The 16,903-nt window shown below is 37.3% G+C and overlaps 1 protein-coding gene across 1 annotated transcript in view; it reads left to right on the top strand.

Moving 5' to 3' along the window:
• The first annotated feature begins 2,202 nt into the window (after window positions 1–2,202).
• The window catches only part of LOC127512472 (LHFPL tetraspan subfamily member 7 protein), a 170,943-nt gene continuing 156,242 nt past the window's right edge, over window positions 2,203–16,903 (top strand). Inside the window, exon 1 of the mRNA XM_051893386.1 lies at window positions 2,203–2,982. Within this exon, the coding sequence (XP_051749346.1) occupies window positions 2,671–2,982 (312 nt within the window). The 5' untranslated portion in view covers window positions 2,203–2,670. The remainder of the gene's footprint in view (window positions 2,983–16,903) is intronic.

Here is a 16,903-nt window from a genome sequence, read left to right as displayed (position 1 = left end):
CAAAGATGTCTTCCTAGACATCAGAGAGTAGCCAGTCAAGCAAACGCACACTGTAGAGCAGTTTGTCCATTTAGAGCTATAGAAACATGGCGCCGCAAAATGGCGACTTCGATGTAAGGGCAAAGCCACTGGAAGGTAAGCCTGCAACCTTTAGCCAAAAAAGCGTAACAGGCTAATGCTAACTGGCCGTGCGCAGGGAGGAGTTTTGAACGGTGACACGATAGACTGAGAGGTGCCGCACGTGATTAAGTTAGCCGTTACGCTTTCTCCAATGGTAAGAGATACAGACCCTCTTATCTCCCTATAATAATACGATCTCTGGTAAGGGGACCTGTGGTGTATGTAGATAGAAACGGCTCATTATAAGGTAATAAAAACATAGCGGTTCATTATGTAAGGTCTTTATACACCACTGAAAACATAGTTATGTATATGATATTGCATTTCTGTCAATAGATCCTCCTAAATATTACACACAGCACCTTTTAATGCTGTAGTAGAATTTAAGTTGTGTGGGCGGGGCTTATAGAGAAAGGTTCTCATTGGCTAGTGTTTCATTGGCCAATAGGTAGCTCACACTTGTAGATATTTTTAAATTCCACCTCATATTAATTCCATCACAAAGGTTTTGCAAGAAAATGCAAAAGCATTAAAATACACTCACCTGCCACATTATTAGGTACACCTTGGGTTGGACCGCTTTTGCCTTCAGAAATGACCTAGTTCTTCATGGCATGGATTCAACAAGCTGCTGGAAACATTCCTCTGAGATTTTGGTCCATATTGACATGACAGCATCACACAGTTGCTGCAGATTTGTCGGCTGCACATCCATGACGTGAATCTTCCGTTCCACCACATCTCAAATGTGCTTTATTGGATTGAGATCTGGTGACTGTGGAGGCCATTTGAGTATAGTGAACTCATTGTCATGTTCAAGAAACCAGTTTGAGATGATTTGAGCTTTCTGACATGATGTGTTATCCTGCTGGAAGTAACTATCAAAAGATGGGTACAGTGTGGTCATAAAGGGATGGACATGGTCAGCATCAACAGTACTCAGCTAACCTTTGAAGTTTAAATGATGCTCAATTGGTACTAAGAGGTCCAAAGTGTTCCAAGAATATATCCCTCAAAACCATTACACCACCAGCAGCAGCCTGATCCGTTGATACAAGTCAGGATGGATCCATGCTTTCATGTTGAATTCTGACCCTACCATCTGAATGTCGCAGCAGAAATCAAGACTCATCAGACCAGACAACATTTTGTCCAATTTTGGTGAGCTCCATGTGTTTCATTGTATCATGAGTTTCCTGTTCTTAGCTGACAGGAGTGTCACTGGTGTGTTTTCTGCTGCTGTAGCCCATCTGCTTCAAGGTTGAACTTGTTGTGCGTTCAGAGATGCTCTCCTGAACCTCGGTTGAAACGAGTGGTTATTTGAGTTACTGTATCAGCTCGAACCAGTCTTGCCATTCTGCTCTGGCCTTTGGCATCAACAAGGCATTTTCACCCACAGAACTGAAAATTCAGACCATTCTCTGAAAACTAGAGATGGATGTGCGTGAAAATCCCAGTAGATCAGCAGTTTCTGAAATACTCAGACTAGCCCGTCTGGCATTAACAACCATTCCACATTCAAAGTCACTTAAATCACCTTTCTTCCCCATTCTGATGCTCAGATTGAACGTCAGCAGATCATCTTGACCATTTCTAATTGCCTAATGCATTGAGTTTCTGCCATAGCCAATGAAATACGTTGAGCTTTGCATAACTAGAAAAATTGATATAGAAATTTCCATGACGTTTGTGCTCTATTTGATATTTAATACTACATGTATTCAATACGTTTCCATTCTCACAACGCGCACTATATATTCCAAGTGAAAAGTCCATATCATGGCAAATCACCACCAGAGGGCAGTGTTAAACACGCTATGCTTTTACACTTTTGGAAATAGGCTACTTCAAAATCCTAATACGATATCTCAAATATGAATCATACCTGTTTTTATTGCTGTTTACGTTTTTATACGTTTAGATTGTTGGATTATACTTTGCCATCTTATGTTCAATAATGTTTTATGGATGCGAGGATGTTGAGGTTAGGCAGGTGGACGAAACGCAGGGCATGAAAACTATTATGATGACATGAGTTTATTGCACTTGAGGAAGGCATGTGCTTCAGATTTTCATGAATCAAAAACTCGTTTGAACACCTTCGCAGTGGCGGTGACGCCCACGTCCATGTGACTGTGACAGGCGTGTAGCGCAGTAAGTTTGTGCTCTCACTCCTGCAGCGCACGAGCTGCGACTCAGTGCCGAGAGGAGGATGATGATGGTGATATGTGGGCTGTGATTTATTCAAGCGGAGAGGATTCAGATCTTACTACATAGTGAGCACCTGCTCGTGGCAGTTCAGCTCTGAGTGCTTGAGCTCTGGGTGTGACGGTTGTCTTTTGTCCTCCACCTGCTTCCTCTCAAATGAATGAACTGGAATATCTTCTCTATTGAGCTGGATCATGCTGGAATTACATTAAACTGAAAAGTTACGCGTGCATATGTTCACTGCCTTGTCTCTCAGTGGCACTCTCAACGTATCGATAACTCATGTGTTTGTGTGATTATTGGTGCTCATCTAATGTCACACAGTGAGTGAGCGCGCTCCAGATGCACGCGCTGTTTGATCGGAATTGGAAAGGGCTGGGAATCGATCTGTCTCCGGTCTCGTTACCCCACGTTGCCGTGAGGATGTTCAGCTGTGTCGGGTGTTTTTGGGTGCTCCTGTCCGCCGCCCTGGTCGCGATTTGCAGTTTTAGTTTCATCTCTCCCGCATGGATAGTGAAGGACCACCTGAAAAACAAGGACTCTGTGAGTTTCGGGCTCCTGTGGCACTGCTCCGAGTCTATGGATCATATGTACAGATGTTACACCTTTGGCGGGCTGGGCAAATTTCAAGAGATTCCTTCAAGTTCTTGGCAGGTAGGCTGGATATGAATATATGGTAAACGTATGAGCAAAATACCAACCTAAAACAGTATTACATGTATTAGCTGTAAATGTTGAGGATAGTTTAACTTTTGAATAAAACGCAGTCGCAGTATGACCTGAAGAATTACATCAAAATCAGCCTGTATGGCTCGTGCACAAGAAGCAACAATCACAGATCACACAGGGCAACTTTTTGTCCCGGGCTGATTTTAAAGAAATTAAACACAAGTTTTTATTATAAAACTTTTTATGCCTTAGATGTCTTTTCCCTATTTTTTTTTTTTTTTTAAAGTGTTGAAAATGTTACATTTTGATGTTCTTCATCCAGACTTTTTAAATTCACCTTTACAATAAATTTATAAAAGTGATCAAATCAGCAAAATTCAACCTTTTTTCCGACTAAAAAATCTTGTAATTTTTGTATATTGGTATTGTGACAGTTTAAACATCAGAAATGCCATTTTGAGTTTTTTTGCTGTATGCAAACCTGTACTTAGGCTATTTGAGAGTCTAATGAGAAGCAGTGGGTTTCTTCTTATTTTTATGTATTATAAGTTATTTGACACTTGTGTTAGTAACTCCAAGGCTTATCCAAGTTTTTCTCCATAAAGTGATAAAATTGTCATTACCATCACATATCAAGAATCCACATCATTACTCCATGTTAGATTATACCTCTTGTTTGGTTGTTCAAGTCCATGATCAGATCTTTATTTTAGGACACATAATGAAAATAATGTGTGGGCTCAACAACAACAACAACAAAAAATTAACGCAACAGTTTGCATCAATTTTTTGAGTTATGACAACTTTGAGTGAGTTAGAGGAGTTTGAGTTAGAGGAACTTAATTTGTAGCATAAACACAAATTTTTAAGTTGATTACTCAAAAAATTAAGCCTCTCCAAGTAGCAGAGTTGTAGCCCTGGAACCAATTATAATCTTATCTATTTCAGTTCAAATCAACAGCTATCATAGCACATGCTAGCATAAGTTATTTAACATGTATATTTAATGAACAAATAAGATATTATTTGACACTGGCATTAGCGCAGTCATTGCTTATAGAGTCAATGTAGTGTTTACCTTCATGTATCTACTCTTCAGCACAATGGTAACCACAAAAACTTCATTACAGAAAGCCTTTTAAATGTCAAACATAACAGCATTAAACACTAACAGGTCTTTCCCTTCACTAAAAACAAATGAATTAACACTTAATTACAACATTTATTCTCCTTATCCAGTCCTAATGCAAAGCATGCTGGGAACTAGAAATCCACTGCTTAGTTTCTGAAGTTATCAAGTTTCACCAAGTTACTACAACATAATTTAAAACAAAAAAAGCCAATAAATGCAGAAATTTTAGTTTAAATTACAGACGATATTAAGTTGATGTAATGACATTTTTATGTCAACAGAACTCCACAAAATAATGTTTGCAACTTGAAAGGTATAATTAAAACAATAAATTAGAATTTTGAACTTGTATTTATTTAAGTTGTGGTAACAGGTTCCCTGAATTACTTTTTAGAGTGAATGTTTTAAAAGAGACAAAACACTAGTGTGAAGTTTCATTTTGAAAGATTTCAGAAGTAAATGAGTAATTGAATAATCACCATTATATTGCTTTATACAGCCTTATGTTGCTTTGAAACAACATGGACTGTGAAAGGTGCTATATAAATATAAAATATATAATCGCATAGCATAGATGACTTCTGACACGTTTCCCTTTTCAGAATGGGGAAAAAAAAAGAGCAAATGTTGCTTATCTCGGTGCAGGACATGGTAGTTTTTGCTCATTTGACATATATAGGTCTATTCTTAGCAGCAAAATGCAGCAGTCATTTTCAATAATTCAAAGCCCATAAAGCAAGAGTCGAAATGGGACCATCCCAGTAAACGCTGATCGGTCCTACTGGCAAGATTAAAAACATAGTTTTTCACAGCCTGTTGAAATTTCCTTTTGCAGTTTACAACCTTGTAACCTTTACAAAATATCCGGTGTGTCTAAAAAACGGGTCACTTGAAAAAAGCCATCACCAAAGGGATTGTGCCAGTAGAGGCTCAAGATTTCCGGAAAGGTTAGTCAGACATGAGTATGTGTTTATCAGACTTCATCAGACTGTCCTCAATAAACTCAGAGCTGATTTGTCCTTGGGGAACATCTGCCTGTCTTTTCACTGCACCCAGTGCTGCTGTGCACCTATTGTGATCATTATAATAGCAAATATATCATATTACTCTGGCTTATATAAAATGCCCAAAAGGTGCATCTTTTATTTCACACTGTTAACTTTTCTATTGCCTTTGGTTTATTTTGACCCATTTCCAGCGAAAATACACTATAAATACATTGTTTTTCCACACTGTCAGAATATCAAAACACAAACATCTCATAAAAGCTTTTTTAAAACAACTGTATAAAGAAAAGTGTTAAATTTAACCCATATTTGACCTTTCACCACTGGCATTTAAGCAGCGTTGAATTCTTTTTTAACTGTATGAATCAGTTTGACCCTAAAATATTTAGAATTTTGTAAGATTTAGCCCCTCACATGTACTGCTTTCAATGATAGCGGTAAAAGGCTTCTATAGGTATTTCAGCACCTGTAGTTCTGAAACAGGTTGTTTTGCGTAAGAGGGAAATGTGGATTTATTGTGATGGATGTGCAAAGTGGGCTGTAATTGACAGCTCCTGACATAATGGAGATTTATGTGTGAAATACATGTGAACTAAAATTGCAGCTCTGTGTTCATTTTGTTAATTGAACAGAATAATACACCAGTTGTTATGAAATATGTCAGATTCACGGAAAGCAAAGAGGTTGTTCCCATTTATTGAAGTTGTGTCTTGATGTTATTCTTTTTACATTTATTTTTACTCCAGTGTTGCTCAGTATTCAATTACATGTGTGGTCTTTAGACCTGTTGTATTCTAGTCAAGAATTCTTTAATTTTTAATGATTTTCAGAGAGGATCAATTTTGGAGACATTCAACAGAGATCTCAACAAACTGTGCTCAGATTTACAGAAATCTAAGTAAAAAGTCAGATATTTTAATATAAGCTCATCAGTTTCTTTCAGAAGCAAATTTATTTTATATCTTTATACACTGACTATATAATATTGTTTTAAATGCATTCCACTGACTTAAGTTGTTTTTAAATTGAAGTGTAAAGATTGTAAAAACACAAAGCGGGTTGAAAATGTCGGTAGTATATGTAAATTAACAATGTTTACAATTGTTCTCTGTGTTACCTGGACTGGGAAATTCACGTTTATTTGTCAGCAAAACTTTTGTGAAAAGTACATTTTTGTATCCCCGCCCACGGACAGTCAGATCAACAGAGGGTTATTAACAAAACAGTTATGGTAAGAGTAGGTTTATCACTGAAAATTGTATCGTACTTTGTATACTCTTTAAACAGCATTATGGTAAAAATACTATGGCAACAGCTTTCTTAGAGTACCTGTATGCGACAGCGTTTTGCTTTGGGAGGTTGGGTGGAACTGACAGAATGAGTTTTTTTCAGTTTTTCCCCTCCGTTTGGCCTAAAACTGTTCGTGGTCATCCAGTTAGAAATGTTGACTACAAACATGGAGGTTTTTCAGATTTTCAGTCACGGCTTTCTGTCTGTATTTATGATTCTTTGCAGCCTAAAAGTTTGCTAAGAAGTATTTCCTACTCAAGCAAGGCAGTATTTGACTCTGGTCTACCGCATCCATAGCAGACTGGTAGGAGTGGCCTTGGACGGCAGCATGCCCAGTGCATTATGGGTGTTGAAGTTTTCTTACCTATTTGGCAAAATGGAAGACAACAGCCTTTTCTCTGTGTTCTCTATAGTCAGGTAGCATTGATTTAAGTTTTTAAAAAAAATCTTTCTACTGTATAGCAGCCAAGTTTTATTGAAAGCCCATTTTGCCAGTGGTGAAGTACCCCTTAAGCTAATGCGCTACATCCCACCCTAGCCCTAAAAATACATTAAATTTAAATTAATACATGAATAAATTAATCATTTTATTTTAGTTTTCCCAGACAGACATATAAAGTCCATAGAAATGTAGTTCAGCTCAGCTTCTGTGTTGCTTTGTTTTCAACAGACCTTTTCCATTTTAGATCACACAGAACATAGAAGACTTTCTCTTGTTCCCATAATACCCTAAAGCTCTGTCTCTCTCTCTCTCTCTCTCTCTCTCTGTTTTCTCTGAATCACAAACAACCTTGTGTCTCATGATTTATGTATGGATAAAACATTAGCATTTGAAAGGAGATATTAATAAATTGCATTTCTTTGATTTCTAGTGGAATTTGAAATTTGAAGGGCGGAGGATAAAGATGTTCTGCCCATACACAAGGCATTACAGAAGGAAAGAAAGGAATGGATTTGGGAGTATCGTTTGGCAGTGATGTGTGTGCGGCTTCTGCTAAATGCTTCAGTACGTAACTGAGTGTACACAGCTCTGACTGCTGAATCATTTATTTATGAGCATTGTTAGCCCTGCCATCTTTGTTGTTTTGGAGATGAAGAATTTGATTATGTTTCTGAGTAAGCTATAAAATGCACATCTTTAAAGTTGATGTGCATTATTATGTTTTCAGTGTTAAAATACTTTCTCTTCTCCCAGTTTAATGTGCTGAGACAACTGTAAGTAAACCATTAGTAGATTGACTCCCTAAAGAGCGTAAACACTGTGGCTCTGTGCTGCTTTCAGCACTGCCTTTTGAGTGTTTGATCGACTTCTGAATTAAACAATGGTGTGAGTTTGGGGCAGGGCTACATTTGTCTGACCAATGGCAGGAGGGGTGGTGTTTTGAAAACCTTTTTGAAAATGGTCATTATTGACACTGCACATTTAATTGTCTCTGCATAATAGTTTTTTTTTACATCACAAAATGCTTTATTAATGAGGATATGAAATAAATTAGATAATATATCTGCGATTACTGTTGGTAGACAATATTGTAATACAACTGGCATGTATTTTTCTAATATAATATAATATAATATAATATAATATAATAATGTGAGACTTTAAAGGGATAGGATAAGCAGCGTTTACTTGCTTACTATATGTACTTACTATAGAGTTATGGTTAGGATTTGGTTTAGGGTTAGTTACTTGTAATTATGCATAATTTACTGTTATTACTATAGTAAGTATATGAAGTAACATGTAACTACTTTACCTTAAAATACAGTGTTACCAGACAAACTTCAGTCAAAGTCTCAGGACCATGAAATGTTCATCCAATCATTTGGATTCATCCGATAATAATATTGTCTCTTAACAGCAATATACTCATGTCTCATGTACATGTCTGACAACTCAACAAATATGTTTTCAATATCATTAGGATATAAACAGCTAAGTAACGTTTAATAATCTATAATCATTTCATCAATCTGCAAACAGATTATATTAAACTAAGGCAAAATTGTAAATGTACAATAGTTCTGCAAATTAATTTCTGTGCATTTATTTTTTAAAATACAAGTGAAGCTATTGAATTATTTACACTGATTCTAGGAGACCTAAAAGATTTCTTACCCTCTGGTGGACAACATTAGCGTTACATCCTTCATCTGTCATTGCATTGATATAGATGGCTGATATTTTAGAAATTGCTGTTATCCCCACAGACATCAGATATTCTTGAAGTGTGGCATGTTTCTTTAGAATGACATGTTGTCCATGTGTACCAAGTTTTGCGAAGTTGGAACATTGCATTCAACAGATATGTCAATTAGTCATTATGGACCATACCTAAAAAAACAAAAAAAACAAAAACATATCAGCCTATATGTCCAAAACCATTAAATTTAGCAAAATTATTTTGATAACGTTTTATTAAGAGCATCTCAAGATAATGTCAATTTTGTACAAATCGGACAAACAACCTAGGGAGAGTTCGAAAAAATATTTTTTTCAAAAAACTCAAAGTGGTGGAAAACATTTTGTGTGCATATGCAGATGTAATTTGAGGGAACTGAAGGATTCAGAGGAAAGTTTCATTTTTATTCATGACTCTTGTCATGCTTGAGTCAAGGATTCAGAGGAAAAATAATTTTGATTCTATCCCTTAAAGGGGACCTATAATGCCCCTTTTACAAGATGTAATATAAGTCTCTGATGTCCCCAGAATGTGTCTGTGAAGTTTCAGCTCAAAATACCCCATAGATATATAGCTTGTCAAATTTGCCCCTATTTGGGTGTGAGCAAAAAACACAGTTTTTGTGTGTGTCCCTTTAAATGAAAACAAGCTGCTGTTCCCGGCCTGCTTTCCAGAAGAGGGCGGAGCTTTAACAGCTCACGCTTTGGTTGCTCAACAACAACAAAGCTGGAGAATCTCACGCAGCTTAAATGAGGATTGTCAGTAACGGTGTTCAGCCTTACATTGTTCAAACCGGAGTCGGACACTGATGGAGAGACTCAGGAAGAAGTTCCAACTTTTAAAATTCAACTGGACACTTCTGAATGGTTAGTGGATAAAATTATGTAGATGCTGTGGAGTTGATTTAACTCATCGACTAGCATGTGCCGTCATGTTAATCTTTTGTTTAAATCCAGTGTTGAATTGACCCTTGTTTGTGAAGCAGTCCGGCATAAAATGACGCAGTGGCAACAACACTCTACTACAACAACTCTTCTTCTCTAAAGCAGCCCAACATGGCCTCACCCCCTTTGTTGCGTGTTCTTGGGGGAGGGTTTATGTAAATTTTAGGGTTAGTGATGTCACCAACCCGGGAAGAACCTCATTGTAGTCCCTACCACCTATTTGTTGTAGTCCTTAAAAAGCGATTTCTTTAAAAGCGATTTCTCTCACACTCAGACACTTTAAAGGAACACTCCACTTTTTTTGAAAATAGGCTCATTTTCCAACTCCCCTATAGTTAAACAGTTGAGTTTTAACTTTTTAAATTTTTTCCATTCAGCCGATCTCCGGGTCTGGTGGAACCACTTTTAGCATAGCTTAGCATAGTTCATTGAATCTGATTAGACCGTTAGCATCTCGCACAAAAATGACCAAAGAGTTTCGATATTTTTCCTATTTAAAACTTGACCCTTCTGTAGTTACATCGTGTACTAAGACGACGGAAAATGAAAAGTTGTGATTTTCTAGGCCGATATGACTAGGAACTATACTCTCATTCCGGCGTGATAATCAAGGAACTTTGCTGCCGTACCATGGGTGCAGCAGGCGCAATGATATTACGCAGTGATATTACACCGCCAGACCCGGAGATCGGCTGAATGGATTCGAAAACAGTAAAACTCAACTGTTTAACTCTAGGGGAGTTGGAAAATGAACCTATTTTCAAAAAAAGTGGAGTGTTCCTTTAAGGGCAGAAAAAGAAGTTGGCAAAACAGTACAAATACAGTGGTTCCTGCACCTTCTGTGCTTAGACCCCTAAAAATATGCAATCAGGCTTGCAAATTTGCAGGTACATTGGTAGGAAATGTTATTTTCTACACTGACATGCTTTACTGGCTCAATCACAGAAGTTGTCATGCAATTAGCACTGGCATATCACTCAAAGGAGCGATCTATCTCTCTTCCTCTCTCTCTTTCCTTCACACAGATTTGCTGACAGAGGCTGTTGTCACGCATGGGTGGCTGCCTCTCTTAGGTTTGGGTGGTCCCATGTTAAGTGTTGTGCCCACTCGGCCATCAAGACGTAAATGCAGTACTTTTTCATCATGTCGCTACGGACCTGCCTCGACTCATTGGTGTGCAGATTATTCCATTTATTTTAAGACTCCCATCACATACTTCCCATATACGGTCACACAGACACACATGTTTCTCAGCATGCCCAGTGCCCCTTTTCTCTGTAGATGGCAAAGGCTCATGGGGCTTGTGTTTAGGTTCACAGCATGAAAATTTGATGGCATTTTGTATCTAATGGAATGCAGTTTTCCAAAGAGGTGATGTGAATGTTTAGTGGTTAAACCTAGCACTGTAACTGATAATGATTAGATTTACGAAGTATGAAATGGTTTGTTCTCATCATTCAGCTCTAGCTGTCCTAAAGCACGAAACATACTCTATGCTACATGAATGCATAAAAATGTTGATGTTTCTGGTCTTAGGTCTCAGACATTCTAGCTACGCAAACTTGATTTCATGCATCATTGAAATCAACATGCCAGTCATAATGCAGTGCAAGTATGTGCTGCATTCTCAGCATTACCACAAGGGGTGCTTTATAATGGGCATTACTGTACTGTCTTCTATGGTCAGTTTTCTTATTCAGGTCAACTACAAAGCAGTAATTTGGAAACTTTTGGTTACACTTTATTTTAAAGTGTCCTTGTTACAGTGTAATTATATTATTAAGTACTGAGTATTATTTATCAACTGCATGTACTTACTGTAGGGTTAGGATTAGGATTTGGTTTATGCTTAGTTGCTTGTAATCAGTGTTGGGGAAAGTTACTTTTAAAAGTAATGCATTACAGTATTGCATTTCTCCCTAAAAAAGTAACTAATTGTGTTACTTTTTATAAAAAGTAATGCGTTACTTTTGCGTTACTTTTTATCACCTGGGCTGGGCTTGCTTGTTTGTTTTTTAATGACAACAAAAAAAGCTATATTTTTGGCAAATGTTAAGGTCATTTCAAACCAAAAATGAAGTGAATAAGCCTGAAGAAAACGCATATTTACGCCTGTACAGTAGAGGGCGCAGCTCGAACAAACCTTTCAGCTGTGCTGCCATACTGGATTGAAGAAGAATAGGATACAGGAGGAGGAAGTTCAACACTCTTATTTCTAAATCTAATCTAAAGTCATTTTTGCTTATTAGTATGGTTGAATTAGATCATTGAAGGTCAGCAGCAAAGACATTGGTTAATAAAGTGAGATTAAATACATAAAGTATATTTGTGTAATCTAATATAGTTAATTATTACAGGTTTGCATAAAATTATGAGATTGCATTTCACTGTTTTTATTTATTTTGAGGAATATTGAATGTTTTTGTGCAAGTGAGATGAGTACATTCATGTTCACATTTAGTCTAGAACTACAACACCTCTGCAACTAGTTACTTGAAAAAGTAATCTGATTACGTAACTCAAGTTACTTATAATGCGTTACCCCAACATTGCTTGTAATTATGCATAATTTACTGTTATTACTATAGGAAGTACATGTAATGTGTAACAAGGACACTGCAAAATAAAGTGTTACCAAACATGTTTATAGCTAGCTAACTGAATAACTTGGTGCTACAATCCTAAAACCCAGGTTTGATTTGGGATTTTTGCACTTCCGGTTCCATTGTCATGAAGTCAATGGATTTTTTGAATGGGTTTTTGATTAAATACCTGAAATAAGGTCTGTTTAACACATTTCAAGATATTTTCAGAGCTTTTTTGCCCCAATAATCTAAAAGCCAATGAAATGTTTTTTTTTTTCGAGGGAACCAGGTTGATGCTAACTTTATAAATTATAAATTATGTCACCCTCTTGAATGCTAACATTTCTTTAGGGATGTGCAAAAACAATTTTTTTTTCAAAATCAACTTTTTGCTAGGTGGCCTGAAAAACTAGTTCTTAAAGACGCCCTGTAATAGTTTGACTGGTTTCAGGTTCACCTTATGTAAGAGTAAGACACAATCTAGAATTTAAAAACAAATAGACAAATTGAACTAAACTGACAGGGGTCTTGATACATATTTTTTATTGTTGGAGTATTTTATAACTTGACACCATAGAAATGCAACACTTATGGTGGAGCACTCGAAAAAAACACAATGAGACAATCAGCCTCACTTGGTCTGATCATTTATTGAGCAACTAGTTAAACATTGTGACCCATCCCTAACCGTAAAACAAGCATGCTCGTTAAGTGTACCCCGTCAAGTGTATGTCTGAATTTACATACTTGAGTATAAAAAGTAGTGTTTGTTCAAACAAGAGCACGCTTTTAGCAACGGCAAGGTCATGGGTTCGATTCCCAAGGGATGCATTAACTGATTAAATTTGTACCTTGAATGAAATATCACTTTGCATTAAACAGTCTAGCAAATGCATAAAAATGCCAATGTTTATTAGTTCTGAAAGTCAGTGTTTTGTTGTCAGATGTTAAACATGTGGTCTGTGTTCCTTTCTTTATGAATTTTACATTCAATACATTCCTCACTATTGAATCAGCTAAACCTGATCTTCTTGGTTACTGCCCGCATACTGTCATTCTTATACTCTCTCATGTTTTCTGTGCTGCATTATGGAGGCATGTTCTTAGGTCCCTGTCATGGTCTCTGTGTTTGTCTCCCTGCTTCAGATCCTGTTTATGGTGAAACTTTTGTTATTCTCTTTGCCTCATCTCCATGTTTCAAAGCCCCCATGGGCCAAAGTACACATGCAAGACTCAGGCTGTCTGGATGTTGTCAGGCGGCAGTCGTGACTGTGCTGTTACTGCATCATGCTCTTGACGGAGAGGAAATTAAATGAAGTTCAGCAAAAAGTGAATATTTTTGTCCCTTTTACACTTGGCAGGTTTGGTTGGATTAAAATGAACTCTGTCATCTGAGTCTTGGTGCGCATCAGTCAAGCGGACCGAGACCCACCTTTTCCAAATGAACTCTGCTTCAGTTCAACTGAAATATGAGTGCAACACAGATCAAGGACATCTAAACCAGGGGTGTCCAAACTCGGTCCTGGAGGGACACCGTCCTGCGGAGTTTAGCTCCAACTTGCCTCAACACACCTGCCTAAAATTTTTTAGTATGCCTAATTAGACCTTGATTAGCTGGTTCAGGTGTGTTTAATTGGGGTTGGAGCTAAACTCTGCAGGACAGTGGCCCTCCAGGACCAAGTTAGGACACCCCTGATCTAAACAAATGAAAAACAGGATGTGATGTCGCAAATAAAAGGACAGAATGCTCAACCATACCTGGCTCTTCTCGTCATAGTAGCTAAGTTGCCCATTACAATTCGGTACAGATGTCAGAACCACCATCTCCTTGCAGCAGATCTTTGTTTGTGTGCAGTGTTGAAATTCCTGGCTGTTTTGACGCCTTTACACATTTTATAAGCTCTTTGTGAGTTCTCAGCTGGTAAAAAATACCATCATACGTACGCACATACCACAAGAGCATTTAGCTCAGAGCTGTTTTGGATGTTTGGCAAGTTCTTTTGCAAAATATGTCATAAAAGCTGTCAAATCAGATTGTAACCTTATCCTTATGCCTTTTGTTTGATATATTTAGTGTGAACGCTAAGCGAATGAGGACTAGATTTATTGTTTATCTTGTTGGTCCAGACCAAAAGAACCAAGAGAATCGAACTACAAGTGTGAAAACACCCTTAAAAGTACATAGTTGTAGAGTGGAGATAATGTTGGATCTGTAAACACAGTAAAAGCTGAAGATAGATTATCTTTTTTTTAATTTTAAAACCTCTCAGTTTGAGTTTGATATGTGAAAAGGGTTTGTTTAAAATGTGTTTTAGTGGTAAAAAATGAGAACACAAGGGTCACATATGTCATCATGACTGAAGGTGATCTTGTTCTGTTTTCTTTGTTCATCTCATATTTGCTCTTTGATTATCATGATTTCATGGTAGGCTATGTCCATCCACACTTTTTCATCATCACTTTAAGATTCCTTGATGTCTTAAAATAAAAAAGACTCATAATCACTAATAGAGGTTCTTTCTGTCCTAGTTCCCCATGGGCACGAGTGTGCTGTTGACAGGCTGAGTTATTAGTTCTTGTTGAGGAAGTCGTTCTGCCCTGGGCTGCAGTGGTTGGACAGCGATGAATGCGCTGGAAGAGCACAGTGTGGAGGAAGTGATGCTCACTCAAGTTGTTAAAAGCTTAAGTGATTACAAAGAGACATTACAGAAAGGTAATGAAGTTAACGTTGGATGTTGGACTGATATTAAATCTATACTGTACTCACTAGAGCAGTTAGGGGTTTTCAAAACCTTTAACCCTAAGTGTTAAAATTTGTTGGGTAACTCATCATCCACTGCTTGTGCTATGGACATTTTTGATACTTTAAACTGTATAGTGGTCAATTTTCTCTTGGTAGGCAATAAAATGTACAAAAAAAACCCAAGGACAATAACTATAACCATAACTATAAAGTTCTATTAGTTTTAATTCTGTGAGAATAGGAAAGTCCATTCCACAGCTATAATGATAATGACACAGGCTGTAACCAAAATCACATACTTCTTAGTTACGAGGTAACTAAACCATATGTAAAATAAAATAGAGACTTCATACGTCCTTTACATGCAATCTGCAAGCAATCTCACCATTAGGACATAAGCTGATTGGCCTTTGCTGATTCTGCTGCCAAAGAGATTGCTTGCTCAACATTTAAATAATCTGGTTCAGTGTTTGCTGTAAGCTGGTCTTGTAGCATGCTATCAGAGTTCCTCTGAAACCCTCCACCTCCCCCAGCTCCACCTGCCTAGATCTGCTACAGGATTAATATGTATATTCATGCAGCAGCAGCATATCTTACATGTTCACAGCAGCTTGTCTGTGTATCTGTTGGCAAGTAGCAAGTCCATACTTACTCTGCAACAGCAACAGCATCCGTTAGGGCTGGGCAAAAAAATTGACAGATTTGCGATTTCGATTTTTTATTTTTTTTACTGTTTAACTAGTCAACTTAAAAACACTACAATATAATTTAAGTATCATTCTCTTTATTTACAATCTGGTTAAAAAAAAGTTCCATTCCAAGTGCACCACACCTGAAGTGATCAACATGGTGTAAATGTAAAACAATTTGTTAAATACCTTTGCAGAAAATATGCCTGAAATATGAAGGCAAATGTTGTACAAACTTATCTTAAACACATCCTATATACTCAGAAATAATATAAAATAAGAAAATGCTAAATATTTCTTAGCCAAAAAGTAATAGCAATAAATAACACCAGTAATAGGCTATTATTAACAGCAAATGCTTTGTAAAAACAACAGCAGCTTTCAGCCTGTCACCATCATGCAAACATGAAATATCAAACATACAGCAGTAGTCCTTAACAGGTTTTTTATTCCATTGCACTATTTGTCCTATTGTTTTTATGTTTGGCGGACATGTTTAGGTTTTGCACTTGTGTCTCGCATCTTTTGCAGCGTCTCACCCATGAAACGGCATTCTAAAAACACGGCGGTCAAGTTAAAAAAAGCTCAACTCGCGTTTAATAACTTTGCCTTTTTTCTCATTCCACTGCCTGCTCATTTTTATAACGCAATAACGCATTTCTGAATGAATAGCCGCTTAAGAATAGTGATGTGTTCTACATTCATAGAGCATCACATGAGAGCGGTTAATCAGACGCGCCGGCGCCATCATGAGGTCGGATCATTTTCTTCTCATAAAACGGTTTTCATTGCTGTATTGTCAACATGTCTAATTGTAACGCTTGCTAACATTTTTATTCAAAATCACGATTTCTTGATTTAAAAAATAACAAAATTGAGGCAAAACATTAAATTCGAATTAATCTGAAAAATCGCCCAGCCCTAGCATCCGTAACAGATCTAGTCCCCCAAGACCAAATACATTTAAGGGTGTGTTCACACTTGGCATGTCTGGTTCGGTTAAAATGAACTCTGGTGCGATTGCTCGCAGCAGGTCTTCGTTTGTGTGTGTGACGGAGGGATTCCTGCTGCTGTTTTGACTCCTTTACACATTTTACAAGCTCTTCACAAGTTCTCAGCTGGTCAAAATACCATCATAAATAGGCTACGCACGTACAACGAGCGCATTTAGCCCAGCACACCGCATTGTTTTGGATGTTCGGAAAGTTCTGTCACGAAATATACGTCATAAAAGCCGACCTATCAGGTTGTGAACGTATCCCTATGCCTTAGGTTTGATGTTAAAAATATCAATGTGAACACTAAGTGTACCAGGACTAAAGGCTAATTTATA

This window comes from Ctenopharyngodon idella, chromosome 5 (assembly GCF_019924925.1).
Source record: "Ctenopharyngodon idella isolate HZGC_01 chromosome 5, HZGC01, whole genome shotgun sequence".
Classification (NCBI taxonomy): domain Eukaryota; kingdom Metazoa; phylum Chordata; class Actinopteri; order Cypriniformes; family Xenocyprididae; genus Ctenopharyngodon; species Ctenopharyngodon idella.
Note: the sequence above shows the minus strand (reverse complement) of the source record. Positions and strands in the feature narration are given on the sequence as shown.